The sequence below is a fragment of the Mobula birostris genome, chromosome 13, assembly GCF_030028105.1.
Source record: "Mobula birostris isolate sMobBir1 chromosome 13, sMobBir1.hap1, whole genome shotgun sequence".
Classification (NCBI taxonomy): domain Eukaryota; kingdom Metazoa; phylum Chordata; class Chondrichthyes; order Myliobatiformes; family Myliobatidae; genus Mobula; species Mobula birostris.
Genome location: NC_092382.1, coordinates 17,848,769 through 17,867,703, shown reverse-complemented (window position 1 = coordinate 17,867,703; position 18,935 = coordinate 17,848,769). Strand labels below are relative to the sequence as shown.

Below are 18,935 nucleotides of genomic sequence, written 5' to 3'. Positions count from 1 at the left end.
CTTCTCAAAATACTGAAAGTATTTATCAACCTCTGCCTCGTCAAATGGAGGTACCAATTTAACTTCCCGACTGGCCTCAAACTTATCGCCAGAGTCTAACGCTAGACCCCTTTGCTGCAATCTCTCTATCTTTTCCAGCTCGAACAGCCTCTGTCTTTCTGCTTCCTTCCTGTTTTTCTGCCTCTTCTCTCTGTTTTCCTGCCTTTGCAGCCTCAACCTGCCTCTGCCTTTCCACAGCCTCCATCTTTAATTTTTCTAACTTGTACGGGAGCCCAAGCTCACTAGGTTTACTTTCAGGAAACACCTCCAACTCCTCCACTTTAAACACACCCTCATATACATAATGTTCAGCTATTATCCTCTGCATCTGTGACCTCCTCATTGTCGATTTCACCTTAGCAAGTTTTAACCTTTTAGCAATACTCAACAATTCAATCCTTCTGGTGTCCTTTAATGCCTCAGAGGTTGGTGCTTCCAGAAATCTATCAACATCCATTGCTGCTGATTTTCCACACACAAATAAATCAAAAGGGATTTCTCCAATGAAATCGATAATTAATCTATACGCCTCCAAATCTTTTCCTATATCGGATGCAGGCCCCAATTTTGTCCCTGTAACGCTTTAGAAATGAGTCCTAAACAAAAGTGAACAGTGTTATGTGTATATATGTGGGTAAATATAACTCAAGGCTTGGAGTGTTCAGATGGTAAACTATGAAAGTTCAGTTCAACCACAGAATAGTTGAGGAGAGAGAGATATTTGCAATCCAGGGTAAATGTCGAGAGAAGGCAATAACGTTGAATTCCACAGCATCCATGGTGGTAAAACGAGAGAACAGTCGCTGTAGATTTTATCTGTCGTCGTTCCAAATCCACATACAAATTATCACCAAAAGTGACTTTTCACAAGGGGTATCGTCTTCAAGTGAATTTCCACACCACACCCAGGCAAGGGTTAACACATAAGTGGTCTTCACAGGATACCCCAAATCCGATCCACTCCTATGGATCAAATGAGGTGACAACCACACATTCAACGTATGTTGAATCAATAATTGACCTACCCTTGTGGGTACAGGAAAGTTCTAAACAGTGACCCTTGGCCACTGGTTCCCTTGTTCCGATCCTTCCATTTTTCCTCCTTCATCTCCGTCTGACTCTGAGTGTCTGTGTCCTCGGTTAAAACTAAACAAGCTGTGAGTGATGTGAACAAGATGCAAGTCAGACTGATTTCCATTCTTACTCTTTCTCTCTCTCTCAAAATGACAGTCCACAGCAAACAAAATCTAGGGATTCATAACAATGGCCACTCCCCATTGTGAACTGACTGGTGTGCCAGTAGGTGGGATGACTGAGTGAATCCTTGCCCACATTCTGAGCAGGTGAACGGCTTCTCCCCAGTGTGAACTCGCTGATGTCTCTGTAGGATGGATGATCGAGTGAATCCCTTCCCACATTCTAAGCAGGTGAACGGTTTCTCCCCAGTGTGAACTCACTGATGACTCTGTAGGTCGGATGACCGAGTGAAACCCTTCCCACAGTCTGAACAGGTGAATGGCCTCTCTCCAGTGTGAACTGATTGGTGTGCCATTAGTTTGGACGACTGAGTGAATCCTTTCCCACATTCTGAGCAGGTGAACGGCCACTCCCCACTGTGAACTGACTGGTGTGCCAGTAGTTTGAATGACTGAGTGAATCCTTTCCCACATTCTCAGCAGGTGAACGGCTTCTCCCCAGTGTAAACTCGCTGATGACTCTGTAGTTGGGACAACTGAGTGAATCCCTTCCCACATTCTCAGCAGGTGAATGGCTTCTCCCCAGTGTGAACTCGCTGATGATTCTGTAGGGTGGATGACTGAGTGAATCTCTTCCCACAAACTGAGCAGGTGAACGGCTTCTCCCCAGTGTGAACTTGCTGATGTCTCTGTAGGGTGGATGACTGAGTGAATCCCTTCCCACATTCTAAGCAGGTGAACGGCTTCTCCCCAGTGTGAACTCGCTGATGACTCTGTAGGTGGGATGACTGAGTGAATCCCTTCCCACATTCTAAGCAGGTGAACGGCTTCTCCCCAGTGTGAACTTGCTGATGTCTCTGTAGGTAGGATGACCTAGTGAATCCCTTCCCACAGTCTGAGCAGGTGAACAGTTTCTCCCCAGTGTGAACTCGCTGATGACTCTGTAGGTCGGATGACCAAGTGAAACCCTTCCCACAGTCTGAACAGGTGAATGGCCTCTCTCCAGTGTGAACTGATTGGTGTGCCATTAGTTTGGACGACTGAGTGAATCCTTTCCCACATTCTGAGCAGGTGAATGGCCACTCCCCACTGTGAACTGACTGGTGTGCCAGTAGTTTGAATGACTGAGTGAATCCTTTCCCACATTCTGAGCAGGTGAACGGCTTCTCCCCAGTGTAAACTCGCTGATGACTCTGTAGTTGGGACAACTGAGTGAATCCCTTCCCACAGACTGAGCAGGTGAACGGCTTCTCCCCAGTGTGAACTCGCTGATGTGTCTGTAGGTTGGATGAGTGAGTGAATCTCTTCCCACAGACTGAGCAGGTGAACGGCTTCTCCCCAGTGTGAACTAGCTGATGACTCTGTAGGTGGGATAACTGAGGGAATCTCTTCCCACATTCTGAGCAGGTGAACGGCTTCTCCCCAGTGTGAACTCGCTGATGACTCTGTAGGTTGGATGATTGAGTGAATCCCTTCCCACAGACTGAGCAGGTGAACGGCTTCTCCCCAGTGTGAACTTGCTGATGTCTCTGTAGGGTGGATGACTGAGGGAATCCCTTCCCACAGACTGAGCAAGTGAACGGCTTCTCCCCAGTGTGAACACGCTGATGTCTCTGTAGGTGGGATGACTGAGTGAATCCTTTCCCACATTCTAAGCAGGTGAATGGTTTCTCCCCAGTGTGAACTCGCTGGTGTCTCTGTAGGGTGTAAGAGTGAGTGAATCTCTTCTCACAGACTGAGCAGGTGAACGGTTTCTCCCCGGTGTGAACTCGCTGGTGAGCCATTAGGTCAGATAACTAAGTGAATCCTTTCCCAGAAATTCAGCAGATGACCAGCCTCTGCCCAGTGTGAACTGATTGGTGAGTCCAAGGGTGGGAAGACTGACTGAATTCCTTCTCACACACAGAACAGATGAATGGCCTTGTCCGGTGTGAACTTGCTGATGTACCTTGAATTGAGATAACCGACTGAATCCCTTCCCACTGTGTAAAATGACGGGAATGCCAGTCCGTCAGATGATCGAGTGAATCCCTCCCCACAGTCTGAGCTGGAAGGATGGCCGATTGAATCCCTTGCTCCACTTCTTAAATATCCAGACAGAGACAGCAAAACTGGCGTGTGTGTTTGAGATTCCTGTAGACAAATTCCTTCTCGTTTTTAACCTGTAAGAAGATTTACAAAATCCATCAGTCGGTGTAGGACAACATTTCAGAAGAGATTACTTGAGTTGCCATGGTTTGATCTGGTATCACACAGTTACAGTGAGGTTCAACCCAAGTTGGAGAGAGAAATCATCTTCTGACTGGGCACAGTGCTGGTATCTGGAATGACCATCAATTCCCTGATGCTCTTCCTGTCTCTGTCAGAATGGGGCATTTCTGCCGTCTCCAATCTGTGACTTGGCTCAGTTTGACTCTCTCCATTGGTATTATTCCCTGTTCCTGCTGAGCAGCATGGGTGCCTGGCCCCACAGTAACTGAAACAGTCTCACGCAAATAGTCTTTCTTGACATGCATCTGGGATTTTCTTTTATGTATTATTAACTTAAAGTGCCACAGTTTTAATGTCATATAAACAATTCCTGCTGAGATGAATGGTTGGTCTGCACAGCTGTTAAAAGGACTTGGAGTGAATTTTTGTATTATTTCAGGTTCTTGTCACAGTCACAGAAAATTACAACACAGAAACAGGCCCTTTGGACCATCTGGTTTGTGCTGAACTATTTAAACTACCCACTCCCATACCCCTACCATCCAGGTACCTATACAAACCTCTTAAATGTTGAAATTGAGCCCGCATGCACCACTTGTGCTGGCTGCTCATTCCACACCCGGATGACCGTCTGTGTGAAGAAGTTTCCCCTCATGTGCGCCTAACATCTCACCTTTCACCCTTAACCCATGGCCTCTGGTTGTAGTACCGCCCAATCTCAGTGGTAAAAGCCAGCTTGCATTTACCTTATCTATATCCCTCATAATTGTCATATACTCCATCAAATCTCCACTCAATCTTCTACGTTCCAAGGAATAAAGTCCTGACCTGTTCCACCTTTCCCTTTCACCCAAGTCCTCCAGACCTGGCAACATCCTTGTGAATTTTCTCTGAACTCTTTCAACATCTCTTACATCTTTCCTGCACGTTGGTGACCAAAACTGCACACAATACTCCAAATTAGGCCTCACCATTGTCTTGTACAATGTCAACAAAACATCCGTCTCCTGTACTCAGTACTTTGGTTGATGAAGGCCAATTTGCCTAAGTCTTTCTTTCTGTCCCTATTTAACTGTGACACCACTTTCAGTGAATTATGGGCATGTATTCCCAGATCCCTTCCTTCTACAGCACTCCTCAGTGCCTGACCACTCACTGTGTAAGACCTTGGTCCCACCAAAATGCAACACCTCACACTTGTCTCCATTAAATTCCATTTTACATTTCTTAACCCATTATTCTAGCTGATCCAGATTGCACTGCAAGCCATGACAGTCTTCCTCGCTGTCCACTACACCCCAATCTTGGTGTCATCCACAAATTTGCTGATCCAGCTAACCATGTTAACATTCAGATTACTGATACAGACGACAAACAACAACAGATACAGCTCTGATCCCTGTGGCACACCACTAGTCACAGGCCTCCGGTCAGATAGGCAACCATCTACTGCCACACACTGGCTTCTCCCAAAGACAGTGTCTCATCCAATTTACTATCTCATCTTGAATGCTGAGTGACTAAACCTTCTTGACCAGCCTCCCATATGAGACTTTGTCAAGTGCTTTTGCTAAGGTCCATGTAGACAACATCCACTGCCTTGCCTTCATCCAATTTCCTGATAACTCCCTCGAGAGACTCTATAAGATTGGTTAGACATGACCTACCGTGCACAAAGCCATGCTGCCTATCCTTAATCAGTCCACATCAATCCAAATACTTCTATATCTGGCTCCTGCACACACATTCCAATAACTTTCCCACTGCTGATGGGCTCACCAACGTATAATTTCTAGTTTATTTTTAGAGCCTTTCTTGAACAGTGGAACAACATTGGCTGTTCTCCAATCCTCCAGTACCTCACCTGTCACAAACGATTATTTAAATATCTGTGCTTGGGCCCCGACAATTTCTGCACCTGTCTGCCGCAGAGTCCCAGGGAACAAGTTGTCAGGCCCTGGGGATTGATCCACGCTAATTTGCATTAAGACAGCAAACACCTCCACCTCTGTAATCTGTACAGGGTCCATGAAGTTGATGCTGCTTTGCCTCACTTCTATAGACTCTGTGTCCATCTCCTGTGTAAATACAGATGCAGAAAAAAATCTCCCACATCTATTTAGTCTCCTCATATGGATTACCATTCTGATCTTCCAGAGGATTAATTTATTCCTTTGCAATCTTTCTGCTCTAAACATATCTGCAGAATCCCCGAGGATTCTCCTTCACCTTGTCTGCTGGGGCAACCTCATGCCTTCTTTTATTTCTTTCATAAGTGTTCACTTGAATTTCCTGTACTTCATAAGTATCCCATTTGTTCCAGTCTGCCTGTACCTGGTATGCACCTCTTTTTTATTGATCTGGGAGATGAAGCACAAAGGGCTGATAGAGCTGCATGGTGTGAGGTGGGGGTAAGGGGGGTTAAACTAAAGTTGCAGGGGGAATGGGAGCCTGAATAACAGAACAGATAGTGGAGGGGTTGTGGAGACAGTTGTTGTTCAGACCTCAGACAAAGACAGGAATGAAAAAGTTGAGCATGGTGCAGTGAATATGCTGAGCCCTGTACATTTCAATACAAGGAGCAGCGTAGGAAAGGCGAATGTGTTCAGGGCATGGATCAACAGCTGGAATTTAGATACTAGGATCTGGCAACTGTGGACTGGGACAGGCTGCTTTATGGCAAAGGTTTGCCTATTAAATGGGAGGCCTTCAAAGCAAAATTTTGAAAGTACAAGGCGGGTATGTGCCTGTCAGAATAAAAGGTAAAGATAGAAACTGTAGAGAACCTCGGTTTTCAAGAGATATTGAGACCCTGGTGAAGCACAAAATGGAGTTGCAGAACAGGGATAGGCAGGTAGGTTCTTATGGAGTATAAGAAATGCAAGAGAACACATAAGAAATAAATCAGGATGGCTAAAAGAAAGCATGAGATTCCCCTCACAGAAAAGATGAAGGATAATCCTCAGGGATTCTGGAAATAGCTTAAGAGCAAAAGGATTGCAAGGCATAAAGTTGGTCCTCTGGAAGACCAGAATTGCAATCCACGTGTGGAAGCAAAGCAGATGGGGGAGATCTCAAATATATTTTTCATCCCATTTACTCAGGAGATGGACACAGGGTCTGCAGGAGTGTGGAAAAGCGGCATTAAAATCGTGGACCCTGTACAGAATAAAGAAGAGGAGATGTTTGCCATCCTGAGGCAGATTAGGGTGGATAAATCTCCGGGGCATGATAAGGTGCTCCCTCAAACCCTATGGGAGGCAAGTGCAAAAATTGTCGGGGCCCTAGCAGAGATAATTAAATCATCCTTAGTGACAGGGGATTATCAGAGGATTGTAGGATAGCCAAAGTTATTTCGCTGTTCAACATAGAACATAGAAATCTACAGCATATTCCAGGCCATTCAGCCCACAATATTCTGCCAACCATGTAACTTACTCTGGAAACTGCCTAGAATTTCCCTAGTACATAGACCTCTATTTTGCTAAGCTCCATGTACCTATCAAAGAGGCTGTTAATAGACCATCTTGTATCTGCCTCGACCACCACTGCTGGCAGTGCATTCCACGCACCCACCACTCTCTGTGTAATAAAACTTACCCCTGACATCTCCCAGTATCTATTTCCAAGCACCTTAAAACTATGCTCCCTCATGTTAGCCATTTCAACCTTGGGGAAAAACCTCTGGCTATCCACGTGATCAATGCCCCTCATCATCTTATACACCTCAAAAAGGCTCTAATCATGAACAAGGAAATTATACATTGCTTTGAGGATTTGTTGGAAGTATACAAAATTATGAGGGTATAGATCGGGTGAATGCAAGCAGCTTTTTCCACTGAGGTTGGGTGGGATGACAACCAGAGGTCATGGGTACGTAGGGAAGGTGAAAATTTAATGGGAACATGTGGAAAAGCTCGTGAGAGTATGGAATGAGATGTCAGCACAAGTGGTGAATATGAGCTCTTTTTCACAATTAAGAGAAGTTTGGATGGGAGCCTGGATGACAGGGGTATGGAGGGCGATGGTCCCGGTGCAGATAGTTGCGTTACAGATTAAATGTTTTTTCAGCATTAACTAGATGGGCCAAATAGCCTGTTTCTGTACGGAAGTCCTCCATGTTCCTATGACAGAGAAGCTGGCCAAACTTGTCTGGAAGGGAAAAGGTAGGAGTGACAACGGAGCAGCGATGGCTGGAGTTTCTGGGAGCAATTCAGGAGCTGAGTGACAGATACACCCCAAAGAAGTGGAAGCATTGGAAAGGCAGGAGGACACAACTGTGGCTAAAATGAGAAGCCAAAGCCAACATAAAAGCCAAAGAGAGGGCAAACAAAAGAGCAAAAACTATTAGGAAACTTTTAGAAACCAACAGAAGATGACTTAAAAAAAAAGTCAGATGAGCATAGGGTGTGGAATTATGACATTGTAGTCATTAATGAGTCTTGGTGGCACCCAACAGTCTGAGGCATTTAGGGGAACAAAATATCCGGGGCCTCAATATCTCTTGAAAACCAAGGTTCCCTGCATCAGTTACCTTTCAACTTTTATTTTGGCAGGCATATACAAACTAGACACCCTCAAAACTTCACTTCTGAAGGCCTCCCACTTACCAAGTACTCCTTTGCCAGAAAACAGCCTGTCCCAAACCACACTTGTCAGATCCTTTCTGATACCATCAAAATTGACCTTTCTCCAATTTAGAACCTCAACGCATGGTCCAGACCTCTCTTTTCCCATACTTACTTTGAATCTCATGGCATTATGATCACTAATTTCTGTCACCAGCCCTGGATCATTTCCTAACAGCTTACTGAACACTTCTACATCAGGAATTCTATGTACTGATTAAGGGCACATTTGACAAACTCTACCCCATCTCGTCCCTTTACAATATGGGAGTCCCAGTCAATATATGGAAAGATAAAATCACTTACTGAATCAACCTTTGTTTCTTGGCACGGTCTACCATCTCTCTACAAATTGGTTCCTCTAAATCCCTCAGACTGTTCGGTGCAACCAAGTCCCAATAATGGCTACAATATCATAATTCCCTGTCCTGCGCTCATCTGGCTTTCCTGCGATACTTCTTGCATTGTGATATACACAGCTCACCACATTCATCACACCATGCTCAACCATTTGATTGCTGAATCTATCTGAGATCTGAACAACATCTGACTAGTGTCAAGAAAACAAACTCTCCCTCATTGTCACAAAAATAAAGGGGCTGATTGTGGATGACAGGAAGAATGGAGACCGGCTAACCCCTATTGAAATCAATGGATCTGGGGTTGAGAGGGTGAACAGCTTTAAGTTCCTCGGCATAAACATCACCAAGGATCTTACGTGGTCTGTACATACCGGCTGTGTTGTGAAACGAGCACAACAGCACCTCTTTCACCTCAGACGGTTGAAGAAGTTTGGGATAAGGCCCCAAATCCTAAGAACTTTCTACAGGGACACAATTGAGAGCATCCTGACTGGCTGCATCACTGCCTGGTATGGGAACTGTACTTCCCTTAATCACAGGAACCTGCAGAGAGTGGTGCAGATAGCCCAGCACATCTGTAGATGTGAACTTCCCACTATTCAGGACATTTACAGAGACAGGTGTGTAAAAAGGGCCCGAAGGATATTGGGGACGCAATTCACCACAACCACAAACTGTTCCTGCTGCTACCATCCAGGAAACGGTACCACAGCAAAAGGACCAGCAGGCTCTGGGACATCATCTTCCACCAGGCCATCAGACTGATTAATTCATGCTGATACAATTGCATTTCTATGTTATATTGACTGTCCTGTGTACAAACTATTTATTATATATTACTATAAATTACACATTGCACATTTAGAAATAAAAGTAACAAAGATTTCTACTCCTCATGTATAGGAAGAATGTATGTAATAAAGTCAATTCAATTCAATCTCTCCACTATCTGTTCTGTCATTCTGGTTCCCATTCCCCCTACAACTTATTTTAACCTCATCACCCCTCACCCCACACTAGAAGCATTACCACTAGGATATCAGTCCCCTCTTGTTCTGTTCCACTAAATACCGAATCCCCTATCAGCCCTTTGACTTTCCTCTGCCAGGTAATCCACCCAACAGTTTCTAAAGTGGTCCACCTGCTATTGCGTGGGATGGCAGCAAGAGTACTCTGCGATGGCTATTTAACCTCATTCCCCTTCCTGACTCTCACCCAGTTTCCTGTGTCCTGCACCTTGGGTGTAACTCACCTCTCTTCATGTCATATCTATCACCCCCTCCAACTCCTGGATGATCCAGAATTCATCCATTTCAAGTTCCAACTCCGTAAAGTGCAGGGTTACAAGCTGCAGCTGGATGCACATCTTGTAGGTGAGGGCATCAAGGACACTGGAGGTCTCCCCACCTTCTTACCAATGTCCCCTCTAATTTGTAATGACCAGTGTGCAGATAAAGCTTCTACTGTGCATTCTTTTAACCAGTGACATGTGCACAATGAATTTTATATAGCGAGGTATTTATTTCAACAGCCAGCAAATCACTGTCAGTAAGAACTTTGATCTCCTCTGGGTTCGATCGAGTTCATCTGCACTCTCACACAATTTATGTAGCAGGCCTGTAACGGGTAATAAAGGATTTTCCCACCAGAGCTTTTGCACATTGTCCATATGTGTTTCTCTTGCTAAATGACACTTTAAAAAGTCAGAATTCCAAATATCACTCCACTTCTTCCCACTTGCAAATTCTCCAGCAACTTTTGCATCACCACAATACACACAGGTAACAACAGTTTCTGTATTGTACATAAATATTTCCCCTGAACCCTCCCCCAGGTGACTGACGGTGGTGAACTCAGTGATGGCAATGCCAATGAATATGAAGGGAAGGGCAGTAGTCTGTCTCATTGGAGTCTGGCACATTTGTGATGTGAAAGATACTTGTTGCCCAGGGCAAAGGTGTTTGATATCATTATGTACCCAGAGAGAGTGGGACAAAACATGTTCTCACGGGTAGAAAGTCCAGAACAAGAGGGGGTAGAACAAGCAACAGACACAAAATGCTGGAGGAACTCAGCAGGCCAGGCAGCATCTATGGAAAAGAGTACTAATGCTGAGTTCCTCCGGCAATTTGTGTGTGTTGCTCGGATTTCCAGCATCTGCAGATTTTCTCTTGTTTGTGACTGGAGGCAGAACAAAGGTGATTTTCACAACAGCTGATGTAAAAGATTTTGTTCCCTTTCTCCGAGTTCCCGATCCTTGCATTTAGACAGCTGGAGCTCAGCTCTGTCTGAGAGACCCATCGGTTCCCATTCCCTCATCAGCCGGAAGCTCCCCGGGGCCCGTGTACGGATGGTGGGGCTGAGAGAGAGGGAAGAGAGCAGGACTGTCCCGGGATTGCGGGTCACGGAGTCCGGAGTCACAACATCGCCCCGAGATTCTCGCTTACCTGCGCCCGGTCCTGGAGCCGTGATCCCGAGGCCTTTGTGTACTACGCGCATGCGTGATATTCACCAACGTCATCAACCTTGACGCCTGCGCATTTGATCAATGCTTCAGCGCCGGCGAAATTTTTAACGCAGGCCCTTATGGGTCATCCCGGTGCCATTAATAGTTTCTGCAAGCACTAGTTCCTTGTCCACCTCAGTTTTTTTGTGTATATAGAATACTCAGCAACTGTTTTAACGCAGAAAGCGGCTCCCGTAAACAATATACTCAATATCAACATGTATCTAATGCCAAAGTACAATCCTCTTAAAAATATAGATATAAAACACAAGGGGTTCTGCTGTTACTGGAAATGCAGAGACGCACACACACAAAATGCTGAAGCAACTCTGCAGTTCAGGCAGCAACTAAGCAGAGGAGCACACAGTCTAGGCGTTCTGAAGGAGCTCGGCCTAATCGTTGTCTATTTATTCCTCTCCACATTTGCTGTCTGATCTGTTGATTTCCACCAGTAATTTGCAGAATTTAACCACACTTTTTTCAGTTAACCAGTTTCCAGATGTTTCTAATCCTTCATTTGTAGCCACATGCTGCCGGTCTGATTCACTTCCTCCTCGTCCTTGTAAATGATAGGCCCCATTTCCTTTTGGAGCCCCAAAGATCTGACTCAGGATGCCAACTCTAGTTTCTGACTCTGCTCCATCGAACATTCACTCGCTAGTCTGCTGTCGGACTTCACAGGCGCATTGCAACAACCCAACTGTCTTTGTAATTACTGAAAATGACACGAAATGTTGAAAAGAGCAGCGGAGAAGGAATTTAACCCCCTTAGTCCAGAGTCCTGAGGAATGTCAAAGCTGCAGTGAGCTCATCATCTGATTCAAACTGGAGAAAATCATGCAGGGAATTCGTACAGGTGTATAAAATCATGAGAGGCATTGGTCGTGGAATAGCCAGTTGCTTTTTCCCTGGACTGAAATGGCGAACACTCGGGGGCAGAGCGTTAAGGTGTTTGAAAGTATTTGCAAGACAGGAGTCAGAGCGGTGGGCGTATGGAATGCACTGCCGGTGATGGTGGTGGAGGCAGATGCAATTGAGTCTTTAAAGAGAATAGATAGGTACGTGGAGCTTAGAAAAATAGAGGGCTATGTGCGACGGTAATTCTAGGCTCTTTCGAGAGTAGGTTACATGGTCGGCACAACACTGTGGGCCGAACAGCCTGTACTGTGCTATTGATTTCTATGATTCTATGAAATTCAAGGGAAGTCTGCTATCCCACGGAGTGGTGACTAGCTGCAACCTGTCATCACAGGGAGAGTGAGAGGGGAACGGCAGGGATGGATTTTAAAATACTGATATGGAACAGAAACATGGGCAGGGACCAGATTGGCCGAGTGGCCTCTCTCGTGTACATTGTGAGTGTGGTAGAGACAGTAAGTACCTGAGACACGGGATTTGATACAGAACCGATTTATCTTTCACAGATCCACAACATTAAACATCAGTCTACTTTCAGGCTAATTATCAGCAGAACGAACTCCTCCAATGCTCAGTGACCAGGGTTCAGTCCTGGGTGCGATGAGCAGCCGCAAGAACTGCAGATTCTGACAGTAACAGTCCCTCATGAACCTGCAGCTGCCTTCAGTCACCGTGATGGTTAAACATTTAACACGGAGCTAATTTGAACTTCCTCCCTGATGTGAAGTTTCTGGTGTTGCAGCAGCTGTGAAGATTGAGTAAAACTCTTTGCTCACTCTCGACAGAAATGTGGCCTCTATTTATTGTGAACTCACTAGAGACAGTAAGTACCTGTTGTGGCTGTGATTCCCATACACAAATCCTTTGACTTTTCTACACTGCTAAAAGTTTACAAAGCACGTCAGTGGGTGAAGGACATTTCAACTGAGATAATTTTAGTCTCCATGGTGCCTTCTGGTAAAACACTGTCACAACTCAAAACAATTTGGAGGAACAAGATTTCATCTTCTAACTAGCTACAGTTCCGGCATCAGGCACAATAAGAAACGTTCTGCTTCCCTCTCGGTATCAAAATGGATCATTCCTCCCCTTCCTCAGTCTGTGACTTGGCTCAGTTTGTCTGTCTCCTTTGCATTCTGAGCATGTGCCACACACCTACTAAGATCACATTTTATTTACACGGCTGTGACTGGAGACTTTCTGATTATTATGTCCCTCCTGGCATTTGACGGTGGTAAACTAGGAGCCAGCAATGGTATTGACCCTCAGGAGTACCTGATTAGGTTTTCTCTTTGGAGACCGATAAACTGCCGGTTGTGTGTGGTCGGATGAGTGGGTCGTTTTCAGACTGGAAGGAGGTATCGTTTGGAGTACCCCAGAGATCAGTCCCTGACCACAGTTCTTCACAGTTTAATGGCCTGGCGGAGGCAGCGAGACGTGAGATGTCCCAGTCTGCTGGTGACGCAGAAAGAGCGGAGTTGGGGGAGGGGAGGCTATTCACATACAATTTCGTAGCTTTGCAATCTGTACACAGTGCACTGTGGGGCTGCAGTGGCGGGTTCCATTGCTGGGATCAGTGCACAGTCACTGTGGGCTATGAGGATTTTGTGAATAAAGTGCCGTTCTTCTGTTTAGTATCTCAAGCCGCAGAGCAAGCCCATCGTTGGTATACTTAAGTTGTATTTATGGCGTTGTGATAACGAGATGATAGCCCTCCACGACCTCTCTGTCCTTTCCTTTCAATATTCGACTTCACTCGTAAATCTGTCATCCGATGCATTGACATAGAACTCGCTAATACAAAAGTTAAATTTTTTCACCAACAACCCTATGGCTTCTAAGCAAACAACGTTACTTTATTTGCTAATTATATTTTGTGATAATTAGTGAGTGCAACCGTGTCATATTATTAAATTAAGTATTATATGTTTTATTGTACCAGTTACACACTGAAATGCAGTGATAGGCTATAATCTTGTTAATGTATCACTACATTTCTGTGGAGCTCTGGAATTCATAAATTTCTTTCATCTTGGTTTAGTGCTTGACATTGTAAGAAGCCCTATTCATATATATATTCACAGATTCACAGGTGCAGTGTCGCCTCACCTGGAAAGATGTTTGGACAACGGAGAGAGTTCGGCCGTCCGGCCCTTTCACTGTGACACCCCGAACTCCACATCAAATCCGTCCAAACCAATCTGGGTGAACTTTAATGACCAATAAATATAATTCCTCTCAGTGATCAGCTGTCTGAGTGATCCCCTGACTCTGAGAGGAAGGGGTGTCTATGGTCCACATTGTCAGGGTGTTGAGTTTTCCAGGAGACAGAGACTGCAGGGACGAGAGGTTTTCTGTTGACTAATACACTGTGTGTGGACCCCGCTGGCAATTCTGGTGTTGTGACCCGAATCGAGACAAACACCAGGCTGCCCACTCCACCAACAACACGGCACAGCCGGACACATAACAGGGGACTTTACATCTCACAACACTGGATTCAGTGATGAAACCCGTGATTAATGTTGTTGTCCCACCGAAATCATCAGAAACGTCCATTCAGGTGTTTCTAAATACGAGCGCTCCCCCACAGGTGACGTCACACAGGCGCATCCACGCTCCTGACGTCACACATGGGTCCCCCACACCGGGATCTGTCCTCACGTGCGCGGTGTCTTACGTCCCCGCGCGCTGGTGGACTCGAGCTTTATCGGTTTAACGGCTGGGCTACTAATCACGTGACCAGCCCCTCCCCCACCCCTGTCAACAGAGGAGTCCGGAGCTCCGCCATTCCCACTGGTGCGAAACGATGTCAATCACTGGTTACAACCAATAGTGGAGGCGGACCAGCCGAGAGGGCGTTACCCCCGCTGACTCCGTCTCCCAAACTTTCCGTCACGGCGGGACAACCGTCAAAGTAAATGTCCGCTTTCTGATTTATTTCCATTTCCCTCCGAGGGAAGTTGGGGCGTTTGTGAAGCGTCTCCTGCGGCCGGAGTCTGATGTGTCGCTGAGAGGTAGGAGGAGACCGCTCGGCCCGTCGGTTTGATGCCGGCTCCCCGGGGAGGGAGAGGATGAAGACGGTGAGAGAGGGGGCGGACAGGATGTTTGTCCCGGTGGGGACAGGAGGGGCTCATCTGTGGAAATGTCTGAGCCCACGGTGGTGGCGATTCACCACATTGGGGGGCAAACACCGGCAGATTGTTGCCCTGCAAGCGGGGCCGATGGTCCGGGCAAAGTGACAATTATTTGTGTTTTGTTGAGACTGTACCGGGAATATGGTGTAAAATCCCGCTCCCCACACTAACACGGGTCACACAGACCAAAGAACAAACTGCCGGAGGAACTCAGTGGGTCGGGCAGCATCTGTGGAGGGAAATGGACCGTCAACATTTCGGGCCGAGACCCTCCCTCTGGACTGAGAGTGGACGGGAAATAGTCCGAGAAAAGAGGTGAGGGGTGGGGATGGGGCAAGAGCTGGGGAGTGAGAGGTGGATCCAGGTGAGGGGGAGGTGGGAAGGTGGAAATAGTGACGGGGGTGGGAGGTGAGTGGTTGGGGCAACACGGGGCTGCAGAAGATGGAAATTAATTCCATGGAGGATTAACAAAGAGGTTAGAGAGTATTTGTTATAGAGAGTGCAATGAAGATTCACCAGACTGATCCCTGGAATGGTGGGGTCATCGCATGAAGAAAGATCAAATGTGATAACCCTTTCATTTAGAGAATCGAGGACTGAGAGGTGAACACATTGAAATGCACAACATCATTACCAGTTGAACCAGGGATCCCAGTCTCTGAAAAAGGGGGTGGACTGTCCGGGACTGAGATGAGGGGAAATGTCTCCACTCCGAGGGTGGTGAATGTCTGTAAATCCCCACCACAGAGGCCGGTGACTCTCCCTCTCCCTCTCCGACAGACCATCGCCTGCCTGGTCGCGAATGTGATCTGCGCTCTCGCCTGCCCTCCCGCCGTCATCCTGTACTCGCTGACCGTCCGGGTCTTCCCCTGCATCGGGTACTGCTACACCGGGTGCCGGATGGTGAGTGTTCCGCCCCCCGACACCCCCGCACACCCAACACACTGGCGAACCAGCCCTCAACACCCCCTCAACCCCCGGAGATCTCCACTCGGCCTTCCCCTCTCCCGCGACGCTTTCCTCCCTCCCGGTAGCGCTCCCTCCCTCCACGCCAAGCTCCCTCAGAACCCCCCCTCCCCTCGGTTGTAGCGTCCCCTCCCCCGGCAGCTCCTTCCACAGACGGGCCACCCTCTGGGTGAAACAGTTTCCCCTCGGAGTCCCCTATTAAATCTCTAAAACCTGCGCCCTCTGGATCTCGATTCCCCGACCCTGGGGAAATGTCTGTGTTCGTTCACCCTGTCTGTGCCCCTGGTGGTTTTACACACCCCTGTCAGGTCACCCCGACACTCCCGGGAATAAATTCCCAACCCGCCCGACCTCTCTCCGTAACTCAGTCCCTCCAGTCCCGGCGACATCCCCGTAAATCCCCGGGATCTCCGGTCTCCTGTTCCCGGTGTCCGGTCCGACGATGGCGGGGATGCCGAGCATCGCCTTCACCGCCCCGTCTCCCCGTCACCCCACTTTCAGGGAACCGTCACCCGAAACCTGGTGTGTTCCATCACCACTGTCACCCCCTCTCCGTCACCCTAAACCTGTCACCCCTGTCACCCCTCTCCGTCACCAAAAACCTGTCACCCCTGTCACCCCCTCTCCGTCACCCAAAACCTGTCACCCCTGTCACCCCCTCTCCGTCACCCAAAACCTGTCACCCGTCACCCCCTCTCCGTCACCCCTGTCACCCCTCTCCGTCTCCTCACTTTCAGGGAACCGTCACCCGAAACCTGGTGTGTTCCATCACCACTGTCACCCCCTCTCCGTCACCCTAAACCTGTCACCCCTGTCACCCCCTCTCCGTCACCCAAAACCTGTCACCCCTGTCACCCCCTCTCCGTCACCCAAAACCTGTCACCACTGTCACCCCCTCTCCGTCACCCAAAACCTGTCACCCCTGTCACCCCCTCTCCGTCACCCTAAACCTGTCACCCCTGTCACCCCTCTCCGTCACCCTAAACCTGTCACCACTGTCACCCCCTCTCCGTCACCCAAAACCTGTCACCCGTCACCCCCTCTCCGTCACCCAAAACCTGTCACCCCTGTCACCCCCTCTCCGTCACCCAAAACCTGTCACCCCTGTCACCCCCTCTCCGTCACCCAAAACCTGTCACCCCTGTCACCCCTCTCCGTCACCCAAAACCTGTCACCCCTGTCACCCCCTCTCCGTCACCCAAAACCTGTCACCCCTGTCACCCCCTCTCCGTCACCCTAAACCTGTCACCACTGTCACCCCTCTCCGTCACCCAAAACCTGTCACCCCTGTCACCCCCTCTCCGTCACCCTAAACCTGTCACCACTGTCACCCCTCTCCGTCACCCAAAACCTGTCACCACTGTCACCCCCTCTCCGTCACCCTAAACCTGTCACCACTGTCACCCCTCTCCGTCACCCAAAACCTGTCACCACTGTCACCCCCTCTCCGTCACCCTAAACCTGTCACCCCTGTCACCCCCTCTCCGTCACCCTAAACCTGTCACCCCTGTCACCCCCTCTCCGTCACCCTAAACCTGTCACCCCTGTCACCCCCTCTCCGTCACCCAAAACCTGTCACCCCTGTCACCCCCTCTCCGTCTCCCCACTTTCAGGGAACCGTCACCCGAAACCTGATGTGTTCCGTGAAGAGAAAGCTACATTCCCGAGACAGGAGTTACCAGAGATTTCTCTCCACTCCCCCCAACACTTGTAAACACATCTCCCTCTCCCACACTCCCCCTCTCTCCCCACCCAACGCGCTCCTTCCCTCTCCCCCGACTTTACCCCCATACCCAAACAACTCTTCCCCTCCTCCTTCTTACCGGCCATCTCTCCCTCTTCACTCCCCCCCTCACTATCTCTTCCCCTCTCACCCCTCCCTCGGAACTACCCCTCTTCTCTCTCACACTCTCAACTCTCCCACACTCTAGCTCTCCTCTCTGCTCAACTTTGTCTTTCACCCCCCTTTCCCCCTTTCCGTCTCTCACCCCCTCTCTCCCCTCTGCCTCGTTCACCCCTCTCTGTCCCTCATCCCCTCTCCGTCTCTCCCCCCTCTGTTCTCCACCTTTCTCTCCCTCCCTGTCCGACCTCTCTCATCTCCAGCCTCTCACATTTCCCTCCCACCTCTCTCTACCCTCTGACTTCCACCACTCTCTCCCCCCCGTCTGACTCTCCCTTTATCAACTGTTCTGTGCCACCTCTCCTCTTTCTCCCCATCTCTCTCCCACCCACCCCCTCTCTTCCTCACCCATCGCCCCCCAGTCTCTTCCTCCCCAGCTGGGTCTCCCACCTCCGCCTACCCCAAACTCCCGCTCCCGACCCTACCCTCTCTCCCCCCTCTTCTGTCTCTCTCTTCCCCGGCCCGAGCCCTTCTCTCTCCCTCTCTCACCCCATGTCTCCCTCTCTCCCTCTGGCAGAGGTCTGTGAGCGGGGTGACGGTGATTTTGCTGGTGAACTGCCTGGTCTCCCTGGTGATGTCCGTCCTCACGGCCATCGTCAACTGCAGGAACCTCGAGTGCTGCGCCGTGCGGCCTCCGGTGGTGAGTGGGATCTTCCTGTGCACCGGGGGGGTGTGGGCGGCGGGGGATGGGACATGGGTGGGAGAGATGGGGGGAGATGGAAAGAGGGTGGGGAGAGATGGGAGGGAGCAAGAGAGAGAGATGGGGGCAGAAAGGGAATGAAAGGGGTGGGGAGAGGAGGATAGGGAGGGGGAGAGAGAGGTGGGGGGAAGAGATGGAGGGACAGAGGGGGGGGAGAGAGAGGCTGTGGGAGTGGGTAGTGGATCCCGTCTCCTCTCCTCACCTTCTCTTTCTCCCGTCCCCTCCTCAATCTGATCCCTCCCTCTCCCCCACCCACAGAGAATGATGGTGATCCATGCTAACCAGCTCGCACCGCCGGACCTCGCCTCCATCTTCTCCAGCGAACCGGCGCCCACCCCGGCCTCTGACGGGCCCCAGTGACGACACGTTCCC

General features: G+C 48.8%; 1 protein-coding gene across 1 annotated transcript; it reads right to left on the bottom strand.

Moving 5' to 3' along the window:
* Positions 1–972: 972 nt before the first annotated feature.
* On the bottom strand, positions 973–10,925 carry LOC140207484 (uncharacterized). Its single transcript, XM_072276004.1, has 2 exons — positions 10,884–10,925; positions 973–3,397 (listed from the first exon to the last, which is right to left on the bottom strand). The coding sequence occupies exon 2, from the start codon at positions 3,017–3,019 to the stop codon at positions 1,796–1,798; it is 1,224 nt and encodes a 407-aa protein (XP_072132105.1). The 5' UTR covers positions 3,020–3,397; positions 10,884–10,925; the 3' UTR covers positions 973–1,795.
* Between the last annotated feature and the right edge of the window lie 8,010 nt (positions 10,926–18,935).